General features: G+C 39.0%; 1 protein-coding gene across 8 annotated transcripts in view; it reads left to right on the top strand.

Moving 5' to 3' along the window:
• Nucleotides 1-21,588, top strand: part of INPP4B (inositol polyphosphate-4-phosphatase type II B) — a 289,342-nt gene that overhangs the window by 211,157 nt on the left and 56,597 nt on the right. For 7 of the 8 annotated variants that reach the window (XM_054632668.2, XM_054632667.2, XM_077176706.1 and 4 more), the window contains 3 exons: nt 6,325-6,502; nt 11,724-11,936; nt 17,466-17,610. In XM_054632668.2, coding sequence (XP_054488643.2) covers nt 6,325-6,502; nt 11,724-11,936; nt 17,466-17,610 — 536 coding nt within the window. The remainder of the gene's footprint in view (nt 1-6,324; nt 6,503-11,723; nt 11,937-17,465; nt 17,611-21,588) is intronic. The other variant, XM_077176707.1, reaches the window with a different exon arrangement.

Here is a 21,588-nt window from a genome sequence, read left to right as displayed (position 1 = left end):
CATGAAAGGAGTATTCTCAATCTTATAATGGACAATTTTATTTCACTCTGGTGACAACAGTGTTACTTCGCATGCACCTGTTTATTTCGCTGCATGAAGGTGTTTTGAGGACACATTGTGTCCCCAGGGGCACCTTTTGCAATTTAAATTTCCTGTTTTACGATGGGGCCAGACTTTCTGAAGATTTTGTTGAAGGAAGAAGTGACACCTTGCGATGTCAGTCAGAATGTAGAGCGAACAGAAAAAAATGCAGATTCAGCAGCCATTTTCTCTGATGGCTATCTGAGCTGAAGACCTAGCACAAGATGTGGGAAGAGATTAGTTCTCAGCCAATCCTAGTAGCTGTCGAGATGTGACAGAATTGCCTTGCATGTTTTTGACCTTCAGTCTGATTATCAGAGCAGTTTATCAAAATATTCAACAGTGTCAGCATATTGCAATGTATTTCTTGCTCAGTCTTAGACTTGTGGAATTAACAGACAAAGAGAAACAGTTATATGGTAGCATTTGCAGTTGCAAAACAAAAAGAAGACTGAGACATATGTTTTGTGAAAGTTTATCAAACAGAAGAATGTGGAAAATGTGTATCTGAAGATAGTTCTGGCATGTTTTCTATTACACAGAATATGAATCTTTGTGCAGACACAAAGGGAAAGCCCTGTATAATAATATTTACAAAAATGCAGTGTTTTTGCAATTCTTCTCTCATTTATTACCATCAGGAATGTCTGTCCAATTTTTTTAAAAGGCACATTAAAAAAAAAAAAAGAGGGCAAGAAAGGCTTTTCTTTTAGGTGAGAAATATAGTATTTTCTGATATGTGATCTGAAGCCCATTCTGTTGCATACTATTCTTCATCTGTACCAAAGAGACAAATCAAAGGCCCTTCCACTACAATCAGTCAAGTCTATGAGGCATGGCTCTAGTATGTCCATCCCTTTAGTAACAAGTAGTGAACTTCATAACACGAGTAAGAACAATTGGTACTTTTTTAAATTTTTGTTTAGGCATGATAGCATTTACATTAAAATAAGTAGGATGAATAAAGTATGATAATTAATTGCAGAATATTAATTATTTGTGTATGATATACATTTATTTTAGAATATTTGTCATTATTCTGTATTGGTATGTTATTTTAATTCTTTCTTTTCCTATATCTGTATAAAAGAAAAAGGACCTTTTTTCCTTATTTAAAATCTAATTCAATCATCTCTGTTTTAACCAAAGCACATAGACTTATGATTGCAAATTTTTAATGCCCCCTACTCTAACCATCAAGAAAAAGAGGTGCATACAAGCTGCATTAGGTGCTGTGATTCACTGTGGATTTGTACATAATTTCTAGTGAGCTGTTTGGAAATGATCCTGCTTTAAGTTTGCAAAATGTTTAAACTGGAACATTACTGAAAAACATTTTCTGTTAGGTTTTTTTCCCCCAAAGCTATACTCATTTAATTAATTTAATTTTGGTTTGAACAGTCTAAAAGGACTATTTCTGTTTGAGGCCTAGATTTTTCGTAAAGATATGAGGTGTGCTCCTTCAGTAAGGTAGCTGTTTGGTGACCAGATATTTTATTAACGTTGCAGTATTCTGTGTTCCTAATGCCTGAATTTTGTAGCCTTCAACCCATTTCCATTCTCTGAGGAATCAGAAATGGTACCATTTCACAGAAAGTCCCAGAGATACTGAAATAATAAAGATCTATGTTTGACCTAATTGTAATCTTTCTTCTCAAAGTAAACACCTGCCATGCCTAACAATTTTCATGTTATTCTTTGCTCACTTTACCCTAGTTTTTGCATGTATACCTGTGTGTGAGGAAAAGAGATTGGACTTCATTGAGGTAGGAATGAAGAAAAATAGAGAAGCAGCAGGAAGTGTGCATACAGCCTTAGCTATTTGCCTCAACATAAGGATTTGTGGACATCTGGTCATCATAGATAGAACTAACGGCATCATTCTATTTTCCTCATATTCAACATTAGAATTTCCAAGGTGGCAAGGGAATAGTAAGGAAATTTTAAAAACCCAAAGAAATTCAAACTTCTAGTTTCTTTCAAGCCTGTTTGCATAACCTCAGCTCTGATCATCTGGTTTAGTTTTATTTCCTGAGATCATTAATTATGCAGAGTTTTCTATGCAGCAATTTATTTTTGATCATAAGTTCCCTCTTTAGACAGAATACATATGATCCATAAGTAAGCCACTGAATTGGTATCTTCAATAAGGTACATAAAATTCAAGTTATCTAGGGGTAGATGTACTTGCTGTCTATACTTCAACTATATTCTTGATGCTAATGTCTGTGGGTTTGGCTGTGAAAAATGGGAGGTCAAATGTTCATTGTTGGAAAACTAAGCCAGTCCCAGATGGTGACAGCGTAACTCAGTGACACAAATTACACAGTTCACAGCGGGAGTGGAGTAACTCAGAGCTTCATTATAAGTTAGACATTTACCATATTGCTGTATTTATTCTCAGACAAAAACTCTGTTACTCTAGAGTTAAAATGTAGCCAATTTAATATTAATTTAAATGTCTTAGTTTGAAAGACAGGTGCCTGCCAAGGAAGGCAGGAACCTCCCTTGGGATGGAAAATATAACCCCCTACCCTCCAAATTATTATACTTTAAAATTACGGGGCTTTTAGGCAAAGACATGGAAAAAGGAATAACACTTCTTTACTAGAATATACACATACACATATACACACACACACATATATATTACAAGGCAAACCCGCAGCCCCATCCTCATCATCCTCAGCAGCACAAAGGCCCCGCAGCCTCTCTGGGCCCTCGGGCCCTTTCCCCTCCGGTGCAGTTCCGGGCACGGCCAGCAGGGGCGCTGGTGGCTCCCAGCCGGGCAGGGCGGCTGCGATGGTTCCCCTGCGCCTGCAGGGGGCGCTGTGGCGCCGGCTCGGCCGCCTCTCCACACGGCCATGGCGGCTCGGGCCGTGGCAGCAGGGAGAGAGGAGAGAAGGGGCTTTCCTTTGCAAAGCCACGGGAAGGAGCCGCTCTCAGTGCCCCTCCGGGTCAAGTTAAAATGTAGCAAAAAGTCCTGAATGCCTCTCTGTCTTGGATAGCTGACCAGCAAAGGCTGGTCCCGAGGCTGGGTGACTCGGGGGAGGGAACAGCCCGGTGGCTGAGGGCTCCCGGCTCCTGGTACGGCACGCCGCGGCTCTGGGTTCCCAAGCAAGCAGAGGAGCATTGAAGCAATCTGGCAAGCCTCAATCACAGTGCCAAAGGAAAAAGAAAAGAAACAGTCAAAAACCAGAGGGCAACAAGATGTCCAGTCAGAGGCAAGATGCAGCCTGGCAGCTGTGTCAATCCCACCACCAGAAGGAAGAGCAGCCCCTGGCCCTCAAGCCCCACAGGATCCCAGGCTGTCCCTCACCCATCACGATACTCCCAGAGCCAGTGGAGGCAGTGACTGTTCCAGACACAAAGCAAAAGAAAAATCAAAAATGGATATGGGATATAAACCATCCCCAAGACATAAAATTACACAAGAATGTCCTTAAAGCAAGTTTAGAACTGAAATAACTGCTGACAGTCGTGTGTTCATGGTTAATGATGGTGCCAATATATGGAAATGATCAAGTGTGGTTTTATATGCTTAGTGAAAGCTTTGAAACTTTACCCAGAAGGCATTATTATACAGTTTTCAAAAGGTACGTGAGTCATAATTTACATATCAGAGGTGTGTTTTCATTATGCTGCTGGTATTCTGCACTGAACCTGCCCATGTGGCTTTACCCTAATGCTAAAGTTTCATCTAGTCTGTGCCTTAGGACACCTGTGAAAAGTTTCTCTGTAAGAGGCAACTGCTTCTTCTACCTAACAGTGCTTACATACTAGAGCTGTATGCAGCAGTAAGCTTTAAAAGTAGTTGCAGAGGAGGGAATGTCACTTACTTGTGAGTAGCAATATCTTTTCATGAAGGGTAAGGCCACAGAAAACCTCAGCTCGTCATGGATGCAACAGTGTGAAGACAACAGAAACTTCAAATGTGTTGTTTCTGAAAAATAATTACACGTTCTTCTAGGGGGATGGAGGACGTTGCCCTCAAATTATGAGAGAAACTAAATATCTGAAGTTGTGTCATGCTTTCTAGACTTCTGGAAATGTTTAAATTATCTAAATAATTACCAGTCTGGTAGTACACTTCATTCTGAATAGTCATTCTTCATTAATTCCTTTACTTAAAAGCTATGATTTACTTAATTGCAATGAGAACTGCCCACACCTTTGGTGTTTCTGCCCTCTTTCTTAGAGTGGTGCTTGTAGCTTTTCTGCTGCAATATTCAGTGAAGCTTAGAGCTGTGTGAAATCAGTGAAAACTATCTAGGATTTAAAGACTGAGGGAAATACCAGAAAGGACTATGTGCACAGTGAGCTCGATAACAGCATTAGCCAGATCCAGCCTGCAAAAAAGACTGTTTGATGAAGGGAGGGAAAAGCCTGATGGGGAATTAGAGAAGTATCAAGACTTTTAAGACCATGTCTTCACTGCAATTAACATAGACTAATATTACTCTTTGTCCCTGCCCTATCTCCTGAGCCTGCTGCTGGAGTGTTCCAGGGAATGTAGTGCTCGGTCTGACTCTGGAAGTCCATCTCACTAACAGGGTATCCTCCTCGAAGGTAGAACTGGGGCAGTTTCTTTACTACTCAGAGGGATAGAGGTTGGTTTGTTTTTCCTAATTCATTAGGAGAGACAGTTTATATTATTCATTTTGCTGAAATACTCAGAATTATGACTTCTACTAGAGTAGCTTATCTAAGTTGGAGATGCGTTGTAATTTAGATGTCGCTGGTAGCATGGCTGAGCTTTGCTCAGTTAGATGACATTAATCCTGATTGCCTCTACAAAGAATTGTATCTAGGAATGAAGACATGGGTGAAAGACAGAAAAATAGAATGGATATTGGGAAATAGACAATTAGAATTGGGTATTGAGACTATACCTCAGCAAAATATGTAAGCAAGAGCCTTAATTTTAAAACTGCTTGAAGCTATCCTTATTTGCCAGAATCATAGAAGATGCTGAATTGGAAGGGGCTGATCAAGATTTAGTTTCTGATTTGTAGAAAACTAAAGAGAAGGAACTGGAAGTCACTCAATAAAAGACACAGAGGGGAAGTGGGGGTAGTGAAGAGATCTGGATAAAGACTGAAATGAAACAGGATGCATAAAGTTCAGAGGATTGAACAAGTGTCAGTATTTGGTCTTGGTATGCAAAATGAAGAAAGAAATCAGTGGTGAAAGGGCTGAAGGGACTGAAATACTTAAAACAAAAAGGAGAGAAGGGAGATACAAACAGTACCAGCTGGGAGTAGTATGTACATTCCTCTGGCATTGGTGATGTGCCAGGAGGTGCTTGGTTTCTTTTTTTCCTGTTTTAATCTGAAGCTGCAAAAGATGTTGGTTAGTTTCTCTGAAAGACTAAAACAGGGTTTTATAAAAGGAAGAGTTACATACAAGAGGTTCAGGTGAGGGGTTGTGTGCTCCAGGCAAGAGCCAGTGGGTGTGTGCATGCTGTCTGAAATGGTGTTTGAGAACAATGGTATAAGAGGATATTGCATAATTTGTAGGGAGGAAAAGAAGAAAGAGGGATAGGAGAAGTCCTGCAAAATAATTGCAGTAGTTTGAACTGTTGAAAGTAGGAAGTTTGCAGTGTGCATTTGTGTGGTTTTGAAGTGATTCACTTCCACACCCCATTGCTGTGTCTCTTCTTGCAAATCAGACACCTGTTTTTTATTGGAGATAACTCTGCTTATCATCACTTCCTGGACATCACTGAGGCTAATCAAAACACAGTGTGGGCCACTGATCAATTAAACATTAATGGCCCACTTTGAAAGACTTAGTGAGGTAGTTAATACTCTTTTGGGGAGTTCAGTTGGAAGAATAAGGAGCCTTATGCTCTTTGATATTATTACCTGACTTTGTCAAATATTTTCTATCTCTAGAATTACAGTGTTGAAAAGAAACACATAAAAATATGGGGGGTTTTATGTTCAAATCAGCCACTCAAAGGAATTTTTTACTGTATGACTTTGAGCATGTGGTGGTGGGCTGTTTTATGCTGTTTATGCTTTTCCTGCTCAAGGAAAGGTTTGTTTTTACCCTTAAAGGCAGGAGCATTTCAGTGGTGTCTATGAAGTTCAGGCAGCTGGCTTTTTTTTTTTTTTTTTTTTTTTTTTTTTTTTTTTTTTTTTTTTTTTTGCAAAAGTAGTGGTAAGATTTTTAGCACCATAAGCATTGCTGTTAATGGCAGAAATGAATTTGACATTCTGTGACTCTCTGTTATCACAGTACTGGATACCAGTGTATTTACTATTCACCTGAAAACACAGCCAAGGCAAAAGAAGTTCTCAGCAACATCAGTCATCTGCAGCCTCTCATATCAAGCCATGCAGACCTGCTGCTCAGTTCTGCAAGCCAGCGTTCTCCAGACAGCTTGAAGAATTCTTTAAAGATGCTTTCAGAAAAAGTAAGATTCAAATCCTCACTGCAATGGAAAATGGAATAACCAGATCTCTCTAACTGCTGGGGAGGAAGGGGGGGTTTCTGCATCATTTGACTTTCACAGCATCAGGAAATGTTAAATAAACTCAGCTAAAATAAGCATCAAAATGTTACTAGAAAAATAATGTTATTTAGCATTTCTGTAGGCCTTCCATATAGAAAATTATGAAACCTATAAAGATTGCCTTTATTTAAAAGTGTAATTAATTTAATTTCATGTATCTTCTTTATCCTCTAGTGGCCACATACTGGAGTTTATGAAAATATCAAAAATTATAAATAATTTAATTCTCTTTCTATTATATTTCAAGCTGCTGCTTATGGGAGGTAGTTCAAGCCAGGTTGGTGTATAAGGTTTAGAATAACAGCATGATCAGAGATGGTGATGCAGCCTGGAGGGAGAAGCTGGGAAATTTGCTCTAGGAGATGTCAAATTTTATTTCTCTTTCTCCTATTACATCTGTCTGTAGCTGTAGACTCTTCCTCATTTTGGTTCCCTTAGTTCTAAATGAGAGAAGATAATGTTCCCCGCTGGTCTCACAGACTGATAATGGAGATTAGCTGAAGCCTGTAGTACTTCTCAGCATATGTTATCCTATAAAAATATGAACCCTTCTAGCTGTGACCTGAGAGGTTGTGAAGAGTTTCCCATTTCTCCATGGGCCAGTCCTTCAGGAAGGTGATCCCAGTATGGCTTAATAACACGACCAATAACCATTTCAATCTATCTTCAGCTATTGGGCAGTGACAGCCCTTGTGGTCTGTTGAGCACCATTACCCCAGCAGTGCCTTGTTCACTGGGACAGTTTCAAATATGAATATTGAGCTTGGCCACGTGCTGTGAAGGCATTCCAGAAGAGCCATGGGGGAGAGAAACATGGCTCTCAGTTGCAGATGTGTGAATCCACACTAACTCTGAGAAGGCTGGAGTCACCGTGAATGTCAGGGATAATGGAAGAAAGCAGGATTCAGCCTGGAAATGAAACAGGGGGATTTAAGGAGGGGGGTTGTAGCAATTATAGTGTACCTCTGCATGGAGGAGGGAATTTTTAGCTGTGCATAGAACAGTGAAGCTGCTCTGTTAGAGGTTAGTTCAAAGAAATCTGTATGCACAGGTAAAGCAAATCAAAGAAGTGTTTGTTCTGAAGATTCAAAGGGTGGTTGCTAAGGAATGTGTGTTTCCGCTGGCCATTTGCCTCTGGACAGGAGGAGGAGATGATTTCAGAGGGGCTGCAGGCAGCCATGGTACTAAAGCACTGCTTGAACCATGGTCTGCTGGAGACTTTGGCTATAAAAAAGGGACAAAAAAGACAATTCATTCAGTTTGCAAAAGTCATAGGTATTTTACATTTATAGCTGGTGACTTAGTTGAGTGTGTTCATATCAACTTTGCAGGACCAGGATTAAATTGCTGTTAGTACATGAGCTCAGGTTCCCAGAAGAAGGAGTCTCACCCCATGTGCTCCATGGATGTCTGTCTAGCCTCCACCTTTTGCTTGGCAGAGATAAATCAGTTGTCTGAACAGCTGCAGCAGGAGTGGTTCAATGCCTGCTTCCCTGACTATTACCAAATGGACTCTTAGGAAAAGATGGAGAATAGAGAAATAGGGTGCATTGCTGAGGAAGCAAGTGTGGTGGGAGAGCTGCTTGTAAAGAGGGGAAGAGAGATGGGGAAGAAAGACCAAGAAACAACTCCAAGAAAGGGAAATAAAATTTCAAAGCCCTAAACTCAGTGAACCTGCACAATACTGAAATTAGATCACTCATAGTTAATTCAAAGCCTTATATTGCTGTCTTAAAATATTCTGTCTGTATAGTCTGGTACAGTACTGGAGAACCAAGACTACCAGAGTGTTCCTGCTTATGTTTAAGACAGAGTAGCACATGCTCTGCTGAGTATAATTACATGATATCTACTTGTACTCCTGAGGCATATGTAGTGCTTCTGCTATGCCATCTTTCCTTCACTTTTTACATGTAAAAAATAAATGCTCTTATGTTTTAACTGGATAGAAATTTAGAAGCTAAACATCTGTTTGAAGTCATAAAAATGATTTGCCTGGTGATTAAATTCTGCAAGTTTATTAAAAAAACATATCACTTGATATATGTAAGAATTCTTTCTATAATTATTAGGTAGCAGTGAGTAAATCAGAATTATCAATAATGTGAATTACATTTAAGTGTTCATGTTGGAAATGGAAGGACTGGCTGCATGGATTGAAAGTGGAAAATTATATCAAATAATTCCACTGCTGCTTCTTAAATGGAGCTGATTTTCTCATATTAAGCATCTCCATATGTAATTTACAGTTTACTGCAGTGTTTTTCTGAGACTAACCTTTTATCATTGCTTTTTGTTAATTGATTAAGGAAGCCTTTAGCTATCAACAAGTGTATCAGCATTTGCAGCTTGCAGAAGGCTCGATAAATTAATTTTCCAGCTATGCCTATCTTTGTTTGCAGAAATACTCTTTAGTAGAGTATCTAAAAGAATTTGCAGAGTTTTTATTTCTTTGTATAGACTGATTTTGTGATTTCAGTGCAATTTCATAAATAGTGATGTTCTGCAAATTTAGCTGTACTGAGCTGTTAGAAAGTGAAGTTAAAACATAGACTGCTGTTAAACCAATGGGATCTCTGAATGGAATTTAATTACAGAATTATTTTAGTTTCTGCATGAAAAAATGGAGTCTCACTTCTGTACTGATTTTCTTTTAAAGACTAAATTTCCCTTTAAAATATTTCTATTCAATTATATTACATAAACTTTGCAGTCATAGTGGGCATTATTTACATCAAGCTGTCCAATTGTCATAATTTTTTGAAATGTAAAGTTTTTTTGAGTGCTATTCTGAACCAGAGACCTGAAATGATCTCAAACAGACATTGTGGGAAAGATAGATATGAAAGCTCAGCAAAACCATGATATTGCTGTTTTTAAGGATAGACAAGTAATGGAGTTTGAACTCTCTTGAAATGGAACTGTAGAAGAGTCTTGAAGAGGAGCTTTGCTGTTACCACAGAACCCCTCAAATCTCATTGTGCCATGGTAAGGCAAAGAATGGTGGGGTTTGATAGCACTATTCCCCAAAGACTAAGTAATTCTCCAGGCATGCACCATCTGGAAGTTGGAAGTGTAGAAAACTGAAATTGTCCTGCAGAGCAATTCAGGACTACGAGGAGACAGTCCTGAGGGGCTGCATATAAGAAAACTGTTAAAAAATAGCCTTTCCCTCATTTCACCAAGTTGGTAATGAGGAGAAGGAGTGGGTCTGGTAATATCGCCAGGGAGATGAGTAGTGTTGCCAAGTCTGAAGAATCCCAAGTTAGGTCTGATTTTGGTTTTAAAAAATTAATAATTTTTCTTAGATGTGCCTGCAGTTCTTATTTTTAGAACTGTAGAGATTTATTTGCAGTAAAATTTTTAGCCCATCCATGTAAATGATTCAGAAAATATTTTTTTGTAAACATGATGAAAATGGGAAAAAGCAGAAACTTCTTATTCAAGTACCTAACCCAGCAGCTGGAGCCTTAAGAAAACCATTACTTTTTTAGAGCCTTTCTGTCTTAAATATCTGTGAACTTTTGAGAGGGTATTGAGACAGGAAGGCAAGAAAAAGAAGTTGAGTAGGAGTAGATACAAAAGATGAACAGGTAGTATGAAGAAGGGATAGGATAAGAATAGCAGTGCAGAAACTCGCAGAAAAGACTTCCAGGAATCTTCTCAGGAGTTCCAGGGAGATGCTGACACTTGACACTTGTTTGATTTGGGGTTTTTTTGGCTACTTTTTCCTCCAGTTTTTGCATAAGCAGCACATAAGGGCTGAACAGAGCTTGCCTGGGCAACCTTTATTTCTAGCATTTCCTGCTGATTGGGGCTGGATCCTCTGACTCTTATCTACATACCTTTCCACATCCCTGTTTAATTAAGATTGTGTGCACGAAGGCACTTCAGCACCTGAATCTGCCTGCACATGGCAATCCACTATGTTCTGGGATAATAAGAAGGGACCTAAATCCCACTGACCTGGCATAAATAAATTCAGGTAATTGTGCTGTGAAAGAAATTTCCATCTTCTCCTGTGAAGCAGGACTTGCGTCTGTGGAGGGGAGCTCTGGCTGGGATGTGTGGGATGTTCTGTGGCAGCAGGGTGTGCCCTCTCTCCCTGCTCTGACAGATGAACCCTGTTCAATGTTGTTGAAGTAGCCAAAACCAGGACTGTTCCAAGCTGTCCCTGTGGCTTTGTTAGTTGTTACACCCTGTAGTGAAAGGAAGCATCCCTGCACCTCATCTACTCCTGTTCCATAGGTTCTGGCAGCTGATGGAGGGAAGAAGCCAAGTCTCCTATGGGAGATAGGGCACCGTGTTTGGGACAAAGGAGATGGGCATGTTTGACACCCTGGTGGCAACAGCAAGTGCTGTTGCAGTGGTGACAGTCTGGACATGGTGAAGCCAATATGCATAAAGCATTTTACTTTTCTTGTTGAGGTGGAAGGGAGATGAATAATGCAGGGAGGCTGAAGGATTTAAAAAATATGATAAAATTCCAGCTGTAACAGTGAACATGGAAAAATGATACAGAGACTGAATAGCATCTTCAGAAGACCCGAGAAGACTACTTCAGAGTTTCCTTTCTTTAAAATATACATAAAATCAAGCTTGAAGTCAGGTGTCACCTACCATGATATCTGGGTTGACACCTACTGGTAATAAAATTTATCTCTGGAAACACTGCTTACACTGCTTTTGCAGATACTGCTATTTCAGCATTGTAGAGTGGTGGGTTTTATTTAGGGAGATTATTAAACTGGTTAATTGTGTTTTATCTTACACTTATTCAGAAATTATCGTGCTGTGGTTGGTTACTCTTGGAAGTGGTTCTTATTGAGGCTCGCCTCTGAGGTGAAATTTGGAATTGAAATAAAATGTGAAAAGATTATGATCTCTATGACAGATAATGTACTCCTGTGTTAATCCTTAGAACACTGGGATTGTAGAATGTGATGGTATCTCTAAAACCCTTGAAATTTTCCTCATTATTTGTTGGCCTACTTTGTTTTCTGCCTCCCAAGCAGGCCTGAAACAAATACCTGCTCTGCCTAAGGATAATTCAGTGTGTAACCTTTGCTGCACTAGCGCATTCTTTGGCCTAACCTTTTCATTTGTTTGTTTTTTTTCCTAGACAGAGTTATTTGTGCACACATTCAAGGACCAGCTGGTCAGAAGTGCCCTTTTAGCACTGTACACAGCCCGGCCTGGCTGTGTCCTCAAGAAACCAGCTGTGCCTAGGAACAGTGCAGAAGAAGGGGCTGATGCACAGCACCAGGATCATCCTTCTCAGATTAAAAGGCAGGACTCTATACCCCATCATTCTGAATATGATGAGGAGGAGTGGGTAAGTAGACAGAAACCCTTGGGCACTGAAACCCTACAAATCAGCATAAACAAGCTCAAGCCCTAAGTGTCTTTGTCACATGGCATTGCAGGGGGGAAAGAGGTGCAAAACTGTAAAATTGTGCTTTTCAGATGCATTGCAGATTTTGAAGCTAAATATGAAGCATTTGCCTAAATACAGTATGCTGCTCTTAGACTGCCTAGTTGTGCATACAAGAGTGAAAATGTTGAGTATATTCTTGGCCAGACAGAAAAATAGTCTTTGTTCTTACTTGGGTTGGTTTTGCTAGTTGGGCAGATTTAAGGACTGGAACAGTATATGCTGTTCAGAGGGAAATGTTCTTTTCTTCCCCAGCCCCTGCAACACCCCTCTCCAGCCCTCAGGCTGTAATCATTTTAAATACACATGAATTAACCCTCAGCAAAACAGAGCCCTTTGCCCTTAGACTCTGTTCTTAGAAAGTGTCTGAGGTTGTGTAAAAGAATTAAATGTAATGTTTGGATTTTAACATTCTTAGCCTATCTTTCAAAGATATGTATTATTTATATGGCTGAAATTTTATAAATCAATTATTTTGGTGGATATCTTCTTAACAGATCTGTTACTTTATTTCATACGTACTCAAGCTATTTTTATTCAGTCCAGGCTCATACTTTGAGTTCATCACTGTATTTTCATAAACGTAAAGGATGCCAGCATATTCATCTCTATTGTAAATGATTAATAACTTGTGTGAGCTATGGTATTCCACCTGAACTGTAATTTTTTTCCACACCAAAAAGAAAGGAAGAAGAATATATTTCTTCTAGAAGAAAGGCAATTGTTTCCAGCCCCATGCATTAAGTAGTCGTGAGATTTAAACAATAAATAATTCATTATTTCATTTGTCCTCCAGTTTTAGAGCCTTTAATTCACTTTTTCTTGTTTTCTCAACAACCTGAGGGGCTGGAATGGTGGCTCTTTCCTTGAACTAATGCCAAAATGTTTGTTTTTAGCTGTTGAAACATTCAGAAATATAAATAACACAATAGTATTTGTAAAAGAGAGAAGTTTTGCACTGGAAATGTGGCACTTTGTGAAAGCTGTATTTTAATTTAGTACTGCAATTTAGCATCTCTGAAGAGAAGATAGCTTTGCTGTAATTTATAACTAATAAAAAAAGCTGCCAGGTGCTTGATCCTCACCTATTAAACTGCATAAGTGGGTCATTTTAAGCAGTATTCATTTTTTTCTGCTGAATTAGTAAAATTATCTTGATTCAAATTAAGTGTATCTTTCACTGTTTTCTGAATTGAGCTGAGTCAGAGTCATCATCAAATTTGAGACAGTATAAATTTTGGAGAAATTTAGTGATTTTTTCTGAATTTAAATGATTAAACTTTTCAGTTATTTCTGTCAGTAGAGGTGATAAATAATGTGAGTTTTAATAATCAAATTGCGATTAGCATGATGGAAAGAGAAAGAATAAATGCATGTAAAATTTGAAAGAACACTTAATCTACTGTGAAACTCAACTGTAAAGGAAAAAACTTTAATATGTGTTGCTTTGTATTCACCATGCTCTATCCTCCTTTGCTGTTGTAGGTTTTTTCCTCACTATTATCAAGTACTAGTGTTACATTTTGCAGTTAGAACTTTAGTTTTGCCTGAAATCTAAATCCTTCAACAACTCTTTAAGCTGACCCTGCTCCATCCACTTCACATGACTGTGTTGCCTTATGACCATCAGAGAAGAGTCACTGGCAGCAGCATGGATTGAGGTATTCATACTGGTGCACAGGGAGCATGAAAGCATCAGTGCCCAAGGAAGAATATTTAACTTGAGAGTTTTACATTGCCTCTGGAAAGATCTTCTCTTCTCCTCTCACCAGCTGCTTCTGCTCTCCTAGAACCTCCCTGCAGGAGGGCACATAGCAAGGTTTCCTGTATAACAGGAGAAAAGGTGGGCACATGGCCACTTGGAGCTGACTCTGCTCTACACTTGTGACTGGTTCATGGGGCTGGAGCTACAAAGAGCAGAGAAAATGGCATTTCCAGTAAGCTCTGTACAAATGCTGATGTGGTGATCAGACACGGGGCTGAAGGACTGATGTGTGTGTGACCCATTCCATGTGCCACAGCCCAAGGGGGTGTTAATCATGCACATTACTTAAGATATTTCCTTTAGCTCTGAACAGAGCTCAAAAAGTACAGCACACAACTCAAGTGGTGTATATGGAGGGACAAGAAATGACTGAGGAGCTCTGTGGTGAATTCAGAAAGGCTGAGAATCCTTTAAAAACACAGATAGCCTCTGGGACTCCACTGCCTGGCAGTGTTTAGAAGGAAGACATCCAGTTAGGTGCACTGACAGAAAAGAGTATCCATTCCTGCTCTCTGAAATGAGGAAAGTGTCCTACTTTTTAATGATACTTTCTGATCAGATAGAAATTAATTACAATTTTTTCAGTTGAATGAATGAAAGAGTATTATTTTGCAGGTTCATTTTTAATTGTCCTAGGAGAAGTGCCCAGCTTTCCCTGATGCCAAGGCCTGCCTTTCCAAGGAGACCTTTCAGTGTGCACATCTGCTTGCCAGTGCCACAGCGTAGGTGACAGTACAAGTGTGACTGTGGTCATTTTTAACTAGCAACACCTCACTGCATGAGCCAGGGCTCCATAACATTCCAGATGACTTCTGAAGTTTGGGAGCAGTATAAGATGCAAATGTGGCACTGCCTTGTCTCAATGGGGTCAAGTCCTGGTACAGATTTCCACCTTCCCTGTCATTGCTTTGACTTAACAAATGAGAGATCTCATTTCTCTCATTCTTTCATACCACAAGCTTACCATCCACATTGCTCCAGCAGCTAGTGGGAAACTTGTGATCAGGGGAAAAGTATCCTGCTTAGAAAACTAGGGTGTTAATATTTCAGTCTATCAAGAAGAATTTCTCCTGATCCATCACTCGACACAGAGGGTTTATAAGAATGCTTACTTAAGAGGCTGCTAGACTGCATTTTCTCCTTTAACCTGGCACAGGCCATAAAGTGAACACTTGTGAGATTGTTCTTGGGCATATTGAAAATAGACTGCTTAAGAAGATGAAAGGTCAGTGCTAGGCTACAGGAGAATATTCTGGAAATAGTAAAGGATGACAATAAGAAGTGGATTAATTTCTTCTCATGGAGAATCATAGAAGCCACTTGATTTTCAGTGATCAGAAACTGCAGTTTTACTTGAAAATTGTTCCTGCCAAACTGCATTCTTAGATAAATGTGACTGCCTTTGGTGCAGACAGAATAACATCTCAATGAATGATAAATAGATACCTCTACATTTTCTGTCTGCCCACAATCCCAGGAACCTCCTATGTGGAGAAAAAGAGCTGTGAAACAGGCCCTTGCTCCCTCTCAGTTGCTTGTATATAAAAAAGCCAGATACATGATAATAAGAGTGAGCTTTCTGTCAACAGATGTTTATGAATTTCACTTCTAAACCCTCAGGGAATGTTTGTGGGAATATTGTATAGAAATCATCTCAATGCTGGGTTAATAGTTGATTTGAAAAAAGTGCTCTTTCCAATGTGAAACAAGGGCTCATATTTGTGTTGCTTGTGCAATAACTCCAGATGCTCATTAAGAGCTTAATGCTTTTTTTGTGCGGGGATTAAGTTCCCCCAGCAGACAAAAGAAAAGGGAAATTAGATTGCTCCAACTTCCCTGAGCAACCTCAGTTGCATATTCCTCAGCAACTTCAGTGACTGGAAGCTCTGAAGCTCCCTTATACTCTCTGGAGGATTCTTCATAGAATCCTTCTCCCCAGAATTAGGCTTGTGGGTGGTAAAAATCAGTAGTTTCACACATATCCTAAATGTTTTTTCAGGATTGCTTGAAGTGCATATAGGAGGAAACTTCTGAAGGAATCTATACCTGCCCTCAGTCTTTTGACTTCTAATTGTATCTAATTGTATGTGAATATCAAATACTCATGTGTCTAATGTTTTGTTTCATGTACAGGTGCAGATATTTCCACATGTTGCATTGTACATGCAGCACTTTAAACAGTTGTGGAATAAATGCAGTTCTGCTTGGGTGTGACCAACTTTTTGCCTCTTGTAAATCAACAGTGTATTTTTCATAGTATGGTTAAAGCAGGTTTATCTAGGGAGAAAATGAAACTATTGTTTCCATGTTCACCTCTAAACTGCATGCTCACTTGTCCTTAAGGCTGCCCACAAGAATGCTCCAGGAATCAGGTTTGGAGAGCTGGAGGAGAGGAACTCAGTTGTACAAGCTGGGAAAGTCCATGCTTCTGTTTGTGGGCCCATGGGATGTCTCTTAGGATGCTGCTTGTCACAGGTTGTGTCCTCATCCTTCTAGTCAGGCTGAAGTGTGGCATATAGTTGAAAAGCAACATTAGATTTAAATGTTTGTCTTAGTAGCAGCTCTAGATTTGGCTCCACTCAAAATCTAAGGGTTGCCATTCATATGGAACTATGCTATTTCTCTGAGTTCTCAGTTTTCTTTAACCTTCTCTCTTGCTATTTTTGCAACTTCATTTTTGTGCCTGAAGACCTGACAAATACATAATGCTTCTGGCTCTGTAAAATACAAAACAAAGCAGTGATGTTGAATTCCCATTTTTAACCCTCAAGCAAACTCTGGTTGCTCTGCAATATTTTCAGAATGACTCAGCATTGAAACATGTACTTGGAGAGGGGAGGGTGGTTTCTGTGGGTTTGTTATGGTTTGGTTTTAGTCTGATTGCATGTCTTGTGTACAGCCTCATTACTTGTATGGCTTGGTTTTTTCCTTCTTATTCAGTGCTGCAAAAGTAGGTTAAAAAAAAGCAAAAGCTTTGATTTCTGCAGCATCCAGCACCTGAAGGACCCTCCCTATATCTCTGATCCATAACAACTCTTCCTTATGCTCCACATTATTTCTTTTCTTCTCTGCTTGTAAAGAATTTTTCCTACCACTCTATTACTTCCCTAATTCTCCTATTATAAACTCAGTTAAGTGTGATGGTTGCAGTTTATGTGAGAGGTGAGGAACAAAACTGAAATGGTGTTAGCTAATAAATAAGCCATGACAGCAAGTTTCTCATTCTAGTCTTTGAATTTAACATTTACTTCAGCAGAGTAACTGATGTGATAAAATACAGGATATATTAAATTATCAAAAAGAGTTTATTAAATACTGTGACAAAAGTGGCCCACACAAGGTTTCATTTGTCAAGCTTTGAGTGTGTCCATACTCTTAAGGTATCATTTAAATAGACAAGCTGCTCAGTTCCTTGCTATTAGACCTGAAATTTTGTCTGCATTATGTCAAGTTTGGAGCACTTGTTCTACAGTGTCTAAAACCATAAAAGTTTGGGTTCATTTACACTGCAAGAAAATCTCCATGAAAAAGGCTCAGGTTGGTAATAGGCTGAAGGATGAGAGGAACAGTCATATGCTAACATCATTAATCACTTACTATTGTCCCTTTTTTTTTTTTTTTTTTTTTCCTTCAATAACATACAGTGATAATTCTGGTCTTTTCAGGACAGGGTGTGGGCCAACGTGGCAAAGAGTTTGAACTGCCTTATTGCCATGGTGGACAGACTGCTTGAAAAAGACAACATCAGCAACACTGAAGAGGGTGAAAATGAGCCTTCAGCAGAAGATTGCAAGGTGTTGCATACAGGTGGTAAGCAACCCCCCCTAATTTTTTATTTCTTAATCATTGACAAGAGTAAATAAGAATTGGCACAGCTCCAGAAAAGTCATCTAGAGAAGACTCCATAGTATCTTTGATGAGAGTGCTAATAGCAAGGTTTACACATTTGTGGGAGGTTATTTATCAAAGTACAGCTTTAATGTGTGCTCAGACTGCTTGCCATGCTCAGTTGTTTGTGCTAGAGTGTAAACCTTTTGAAACCATAGTGTTTTCTTTTTGTAGGCTGATGTAATTTAATTTACTTTAGATTTTACTTGCTTGTAGTATTTTGAGGAAAAAAAAAATGGGACTGTGTCTTACCCCATAGAAAACTTGTAAGGAAAGGTGAACATTCTGTATCAGTGTCATTCCCCTGCAAATGCTTCCACTTTTCTGAGGTGATATACTGATTTTTATTTTCTGATTTGATAAAATTCACGTTTACCTGGATATACCTGTCAGCCTGTGTCAAAAGGTCAAGTGGAGTAATTCAGAGGGATGATGTAAAGAAAATTTTGTCCATGGTGGGTCCTTGTCACCTTCTCATCTTCTCCTTCTCATCTTCTGATCTTCTGCTATGATTCATGTTTGCATTCTTGATGCATAGATTATATCTGCTTAATAAGTCTAATGAGACTTTCTAGTCTGGAAGTGTGTTGCAATAAATGAAGCAGATCCTTAGTGGTAGTGGTGGTAGTCCTATTGCAAGGACATCAGAGCCAACCTTTGTGCCCCTCTTCAGCTAAATAAAACAACTCCCCATACAAAACAACAAACCAACACAACTACTTTATTTTATGGAGTTTTGTATAGTTTCAACTTTCTTTTTTTTCATTGTGCATTTTATCCTGTACCTTCCCTTACATGTTCTCGACAGAATTTAATTACATCATTTTATATAAAGAGTTTTCAAGTTATCAGTACTCACTTGTAATTTCTTTCTTACATAACAAGAATTAAAATTACTTTTTAAGTTTTATGTCATTTCTTTAGTACTGGTGAGATCTGTGAATTCTGGTTGTAGTATTGATTTCTAATGCAACTGTAACATCTGCATTTTACCAGTGTGAGAGGTTTATGCTGGAGTCCTGGCATCCTTGTTTTCAGTGCAAGATGTGTTGGACTTGATTTTGTATAATTAGTTCAGAGAGCAACTTATTCCTTATCTGTGTGATTCTCTAAGTTTCTGTCTACCAGGCATGTAATGTTAGAGAGGAAGGTGGTATAATATCTGCTCTCTAGTGAAGGTGAAAAATACCAACACAGCTTTCTACACCTTTCCTGCCTTCCTCAGAGAAGGTACAAATACTTAACAGCTAGGTAAGTGTAGTTTCCAAGTGTAGAACTTGGAAGAATCCTTAGATGGTGAACCCAAGCATATTCATTGGGATTAAGAAAAACTGAATATTGTTCTTGTTCCTAACTCCCTTCTCTTCCCCATGGGGCTAACAAGCTTTCCTTGTTGCAAGCCCAGTATCTCTTGTAGAAATGTCCATTGACATACATGTTGTGGGTTTTGTCTGTATTTCATAGTTGTGGAACAAAAGTTCTCATTTCCAGACCTCCTTCCTCTATCTGGAAAAAAAAGGTATGAATTAGGATGATTATTTTGGAATGCTTTCTGATGTGCCTAGTTCATGCCAGCATGAACTTTTACATAATTTCCTTCACTCTCTTCAGCCCCCTGAGTATCTCCTCTGCCATATGCTATGTTATGGATTTAACCAGCACAGGCAAATGAAATATTGGTTACAGCTTTTAGGTCACAAGCCAAAAAAAAAAAAAAAGAAAAAAAGGAAAAGGAAAGTTGCATCATTTAAAGTACTGTAATAAGTAGCCATCAAGTAGAATCAAAGGTAGCTCTTGCTTAGCAGTAATGATAATAGTAATGGTTAGAAAATTATAGATGAGTTTCATCCAGCTGAGAAGTTGTCTTCTGGAGCTGGTGGGCCAAGGACACAAAAAATATCCAACTGCTATGATGCTGGAATAAATTCTTCCCTTTTTCTTCATTTCAGAGCCATCCCTATTTCTCTTGAATAAGTACAGGTGTCCTTCAGTGAGAGCAGTGCTTTTGTTGGGCTGTCCTGAAAGTTCTGTAACACTCCCTCACATGAGAACTGCAGAGATTCGTGGAGCAAACTGCTGTGTTTTCATGCTCTTTTTGAGTAAGAACATCATTTTAGGACTGCCTTGGACAGTTTATAGGACTTTCAAGGTCATACAGAGATGGAGATGTTTTAAAATTGCTTTCTTTTATAGGACTAACTTGAAAGATGGAGCTTTCCGAAGAGCTATCCAGGTGTGTGCCAAAGTTGGTTCCCTAATGAGTTTCAAAACTTTGGGGCCAGAATTTTTCATGCTTGACTTCTCTGTGAGAGTGCCAAGCATGGGTTGACACTCTCATAGGGAGTGGGTTTAGATGTTTGTTTTTCTCTGCATCTCCCTCTCTGAAATTTAACATGAAACCCCAAGGGTGCACTGTGAAGCAGCTACACAGAGGTTGAGATTTCGAGTTTAGTTACAAATTTGGCTTTAATTCTGCTTCATTTTAAACTTGAAGATTGATTGTGAGCTCACAGCATTTTCCTAGATACAAAACCACACTGTGTATGCCCATAGATACATTTCTAAAATAACAGACTTTTGTGCTACTTAAAATTCACAAACATTGCATAAATGAAAAGCTTGCCACATCTTGCTTATATATTATACATAATTTGAGCATATTTGAGTATGATGTATTTCATTAATACTGCAAATATATGGGCACAGATTGATCTTTGAGTCTGAGACTGCTGTAGTTAATCCTCAGAGAAATTGGGCTGCTTTTGCAAGAAAAAAGAATGCAGAGTTTTGAACAAAATAATAACAAATATGCCTTGAAGTATGGGATGAAATTTTTGCTTTTTTAGTGAACCTGACTGGGTTTTTGTAGCACATAACAATGAAAAACCTTCCAAAGAATGCACATCTGTTCATTTTAGATGATAGAAAATGTTATGACAATAATTTGATGCAATAGCATCTTCATATAAATTCAGATGTTGTTGTAACATATATTCAGAGTTTCCTAAAGTAGGTTTATATTTGCAGTCTCAGTGACTATGGCATTGCGTGATCTTACTCTTTTTTTTTTTTTCAAACATGTTTATATTTGTTGTTTGGAATCTTTGTAATTGGAAATATTGGAGCACTTTTTTTTCCTGTACTCTGCCTTTCAATGTGAATTATACCTTCCTTAGCCTTAACTTTTCATGCAGTCTGACCTTTGAGTGTATTCTAAAGACTGAATTTGAGTTACAGTTACCAAGGTAACATGCTGTGGTTTCATCAGTTGCAGGATTATGAATCCTCTGCAGGATAAATCAGGAAGAGTAGAAGGATTTTTAAGGAGAGGGGTTTTTTTTGTTGTTCTTCTAACTCTAGTCTGCTTTGCCTTAGAGAAATATGTGACAACATTAAATTCTTTTTACTTTTGCCTTTTCATTTTCCATGAGAGCTGGAATGTGAAAGCCTGTCCTGCAGCATTAGTGGTGCCAGTGAAACATAGCAGTTTGCTCTTGTGCTTACACAGCCCCTGACAGATGTCTGTGCTTGGCTGCTGAAAGTGGCTGTTGTTTCTATCTGCTTCTTGTACCATCCCATCAGAGCTCCCACCCAGCCATTCCTTCCCTGGCTCTGGGTGAGAACTCCCGAATTTGATACACACAGGATCCACCAATGATCACAAACAATTTGAGTTGCCAGTGTGATGGCACCTGGATTTTGCCTTGAAGTGAATTATGGAATCATAAGCTCTGGGAACTGGCCTTTGATAACCTTCAGCACAGGTTTGCAAAGAGCACCTGGGGAACGTTGCCACATTTCCTAGCTGGAATTAGAGGAAACCCCTGCTCATACTCACATTGCTACAGACATATGTGCATTAATTTTTCTTGTATTATCTCATACCTCTTGGGGCCTGTA

This window comes from Agelaius phoeniceus, chromosome 4 (assembly GCF_051311805.1).
Source record: "Agelaius phoeniceus isolate bAgePho1 chromosome 4, bAgePho1.hap1, whole genome shotgun sequence".
NCBI classification, from domain to species: domain Eukaryota; kingdom Metazoa; phylum Chordata; class Aves; order Passeriformes; family Icteridae; genus Agelaius; species Agelaius phoeniceus.
Note: the sequence above shows the minus strand (reverse complement) of the source record. Positions and strands in the feature narration are given on the sequence as shown.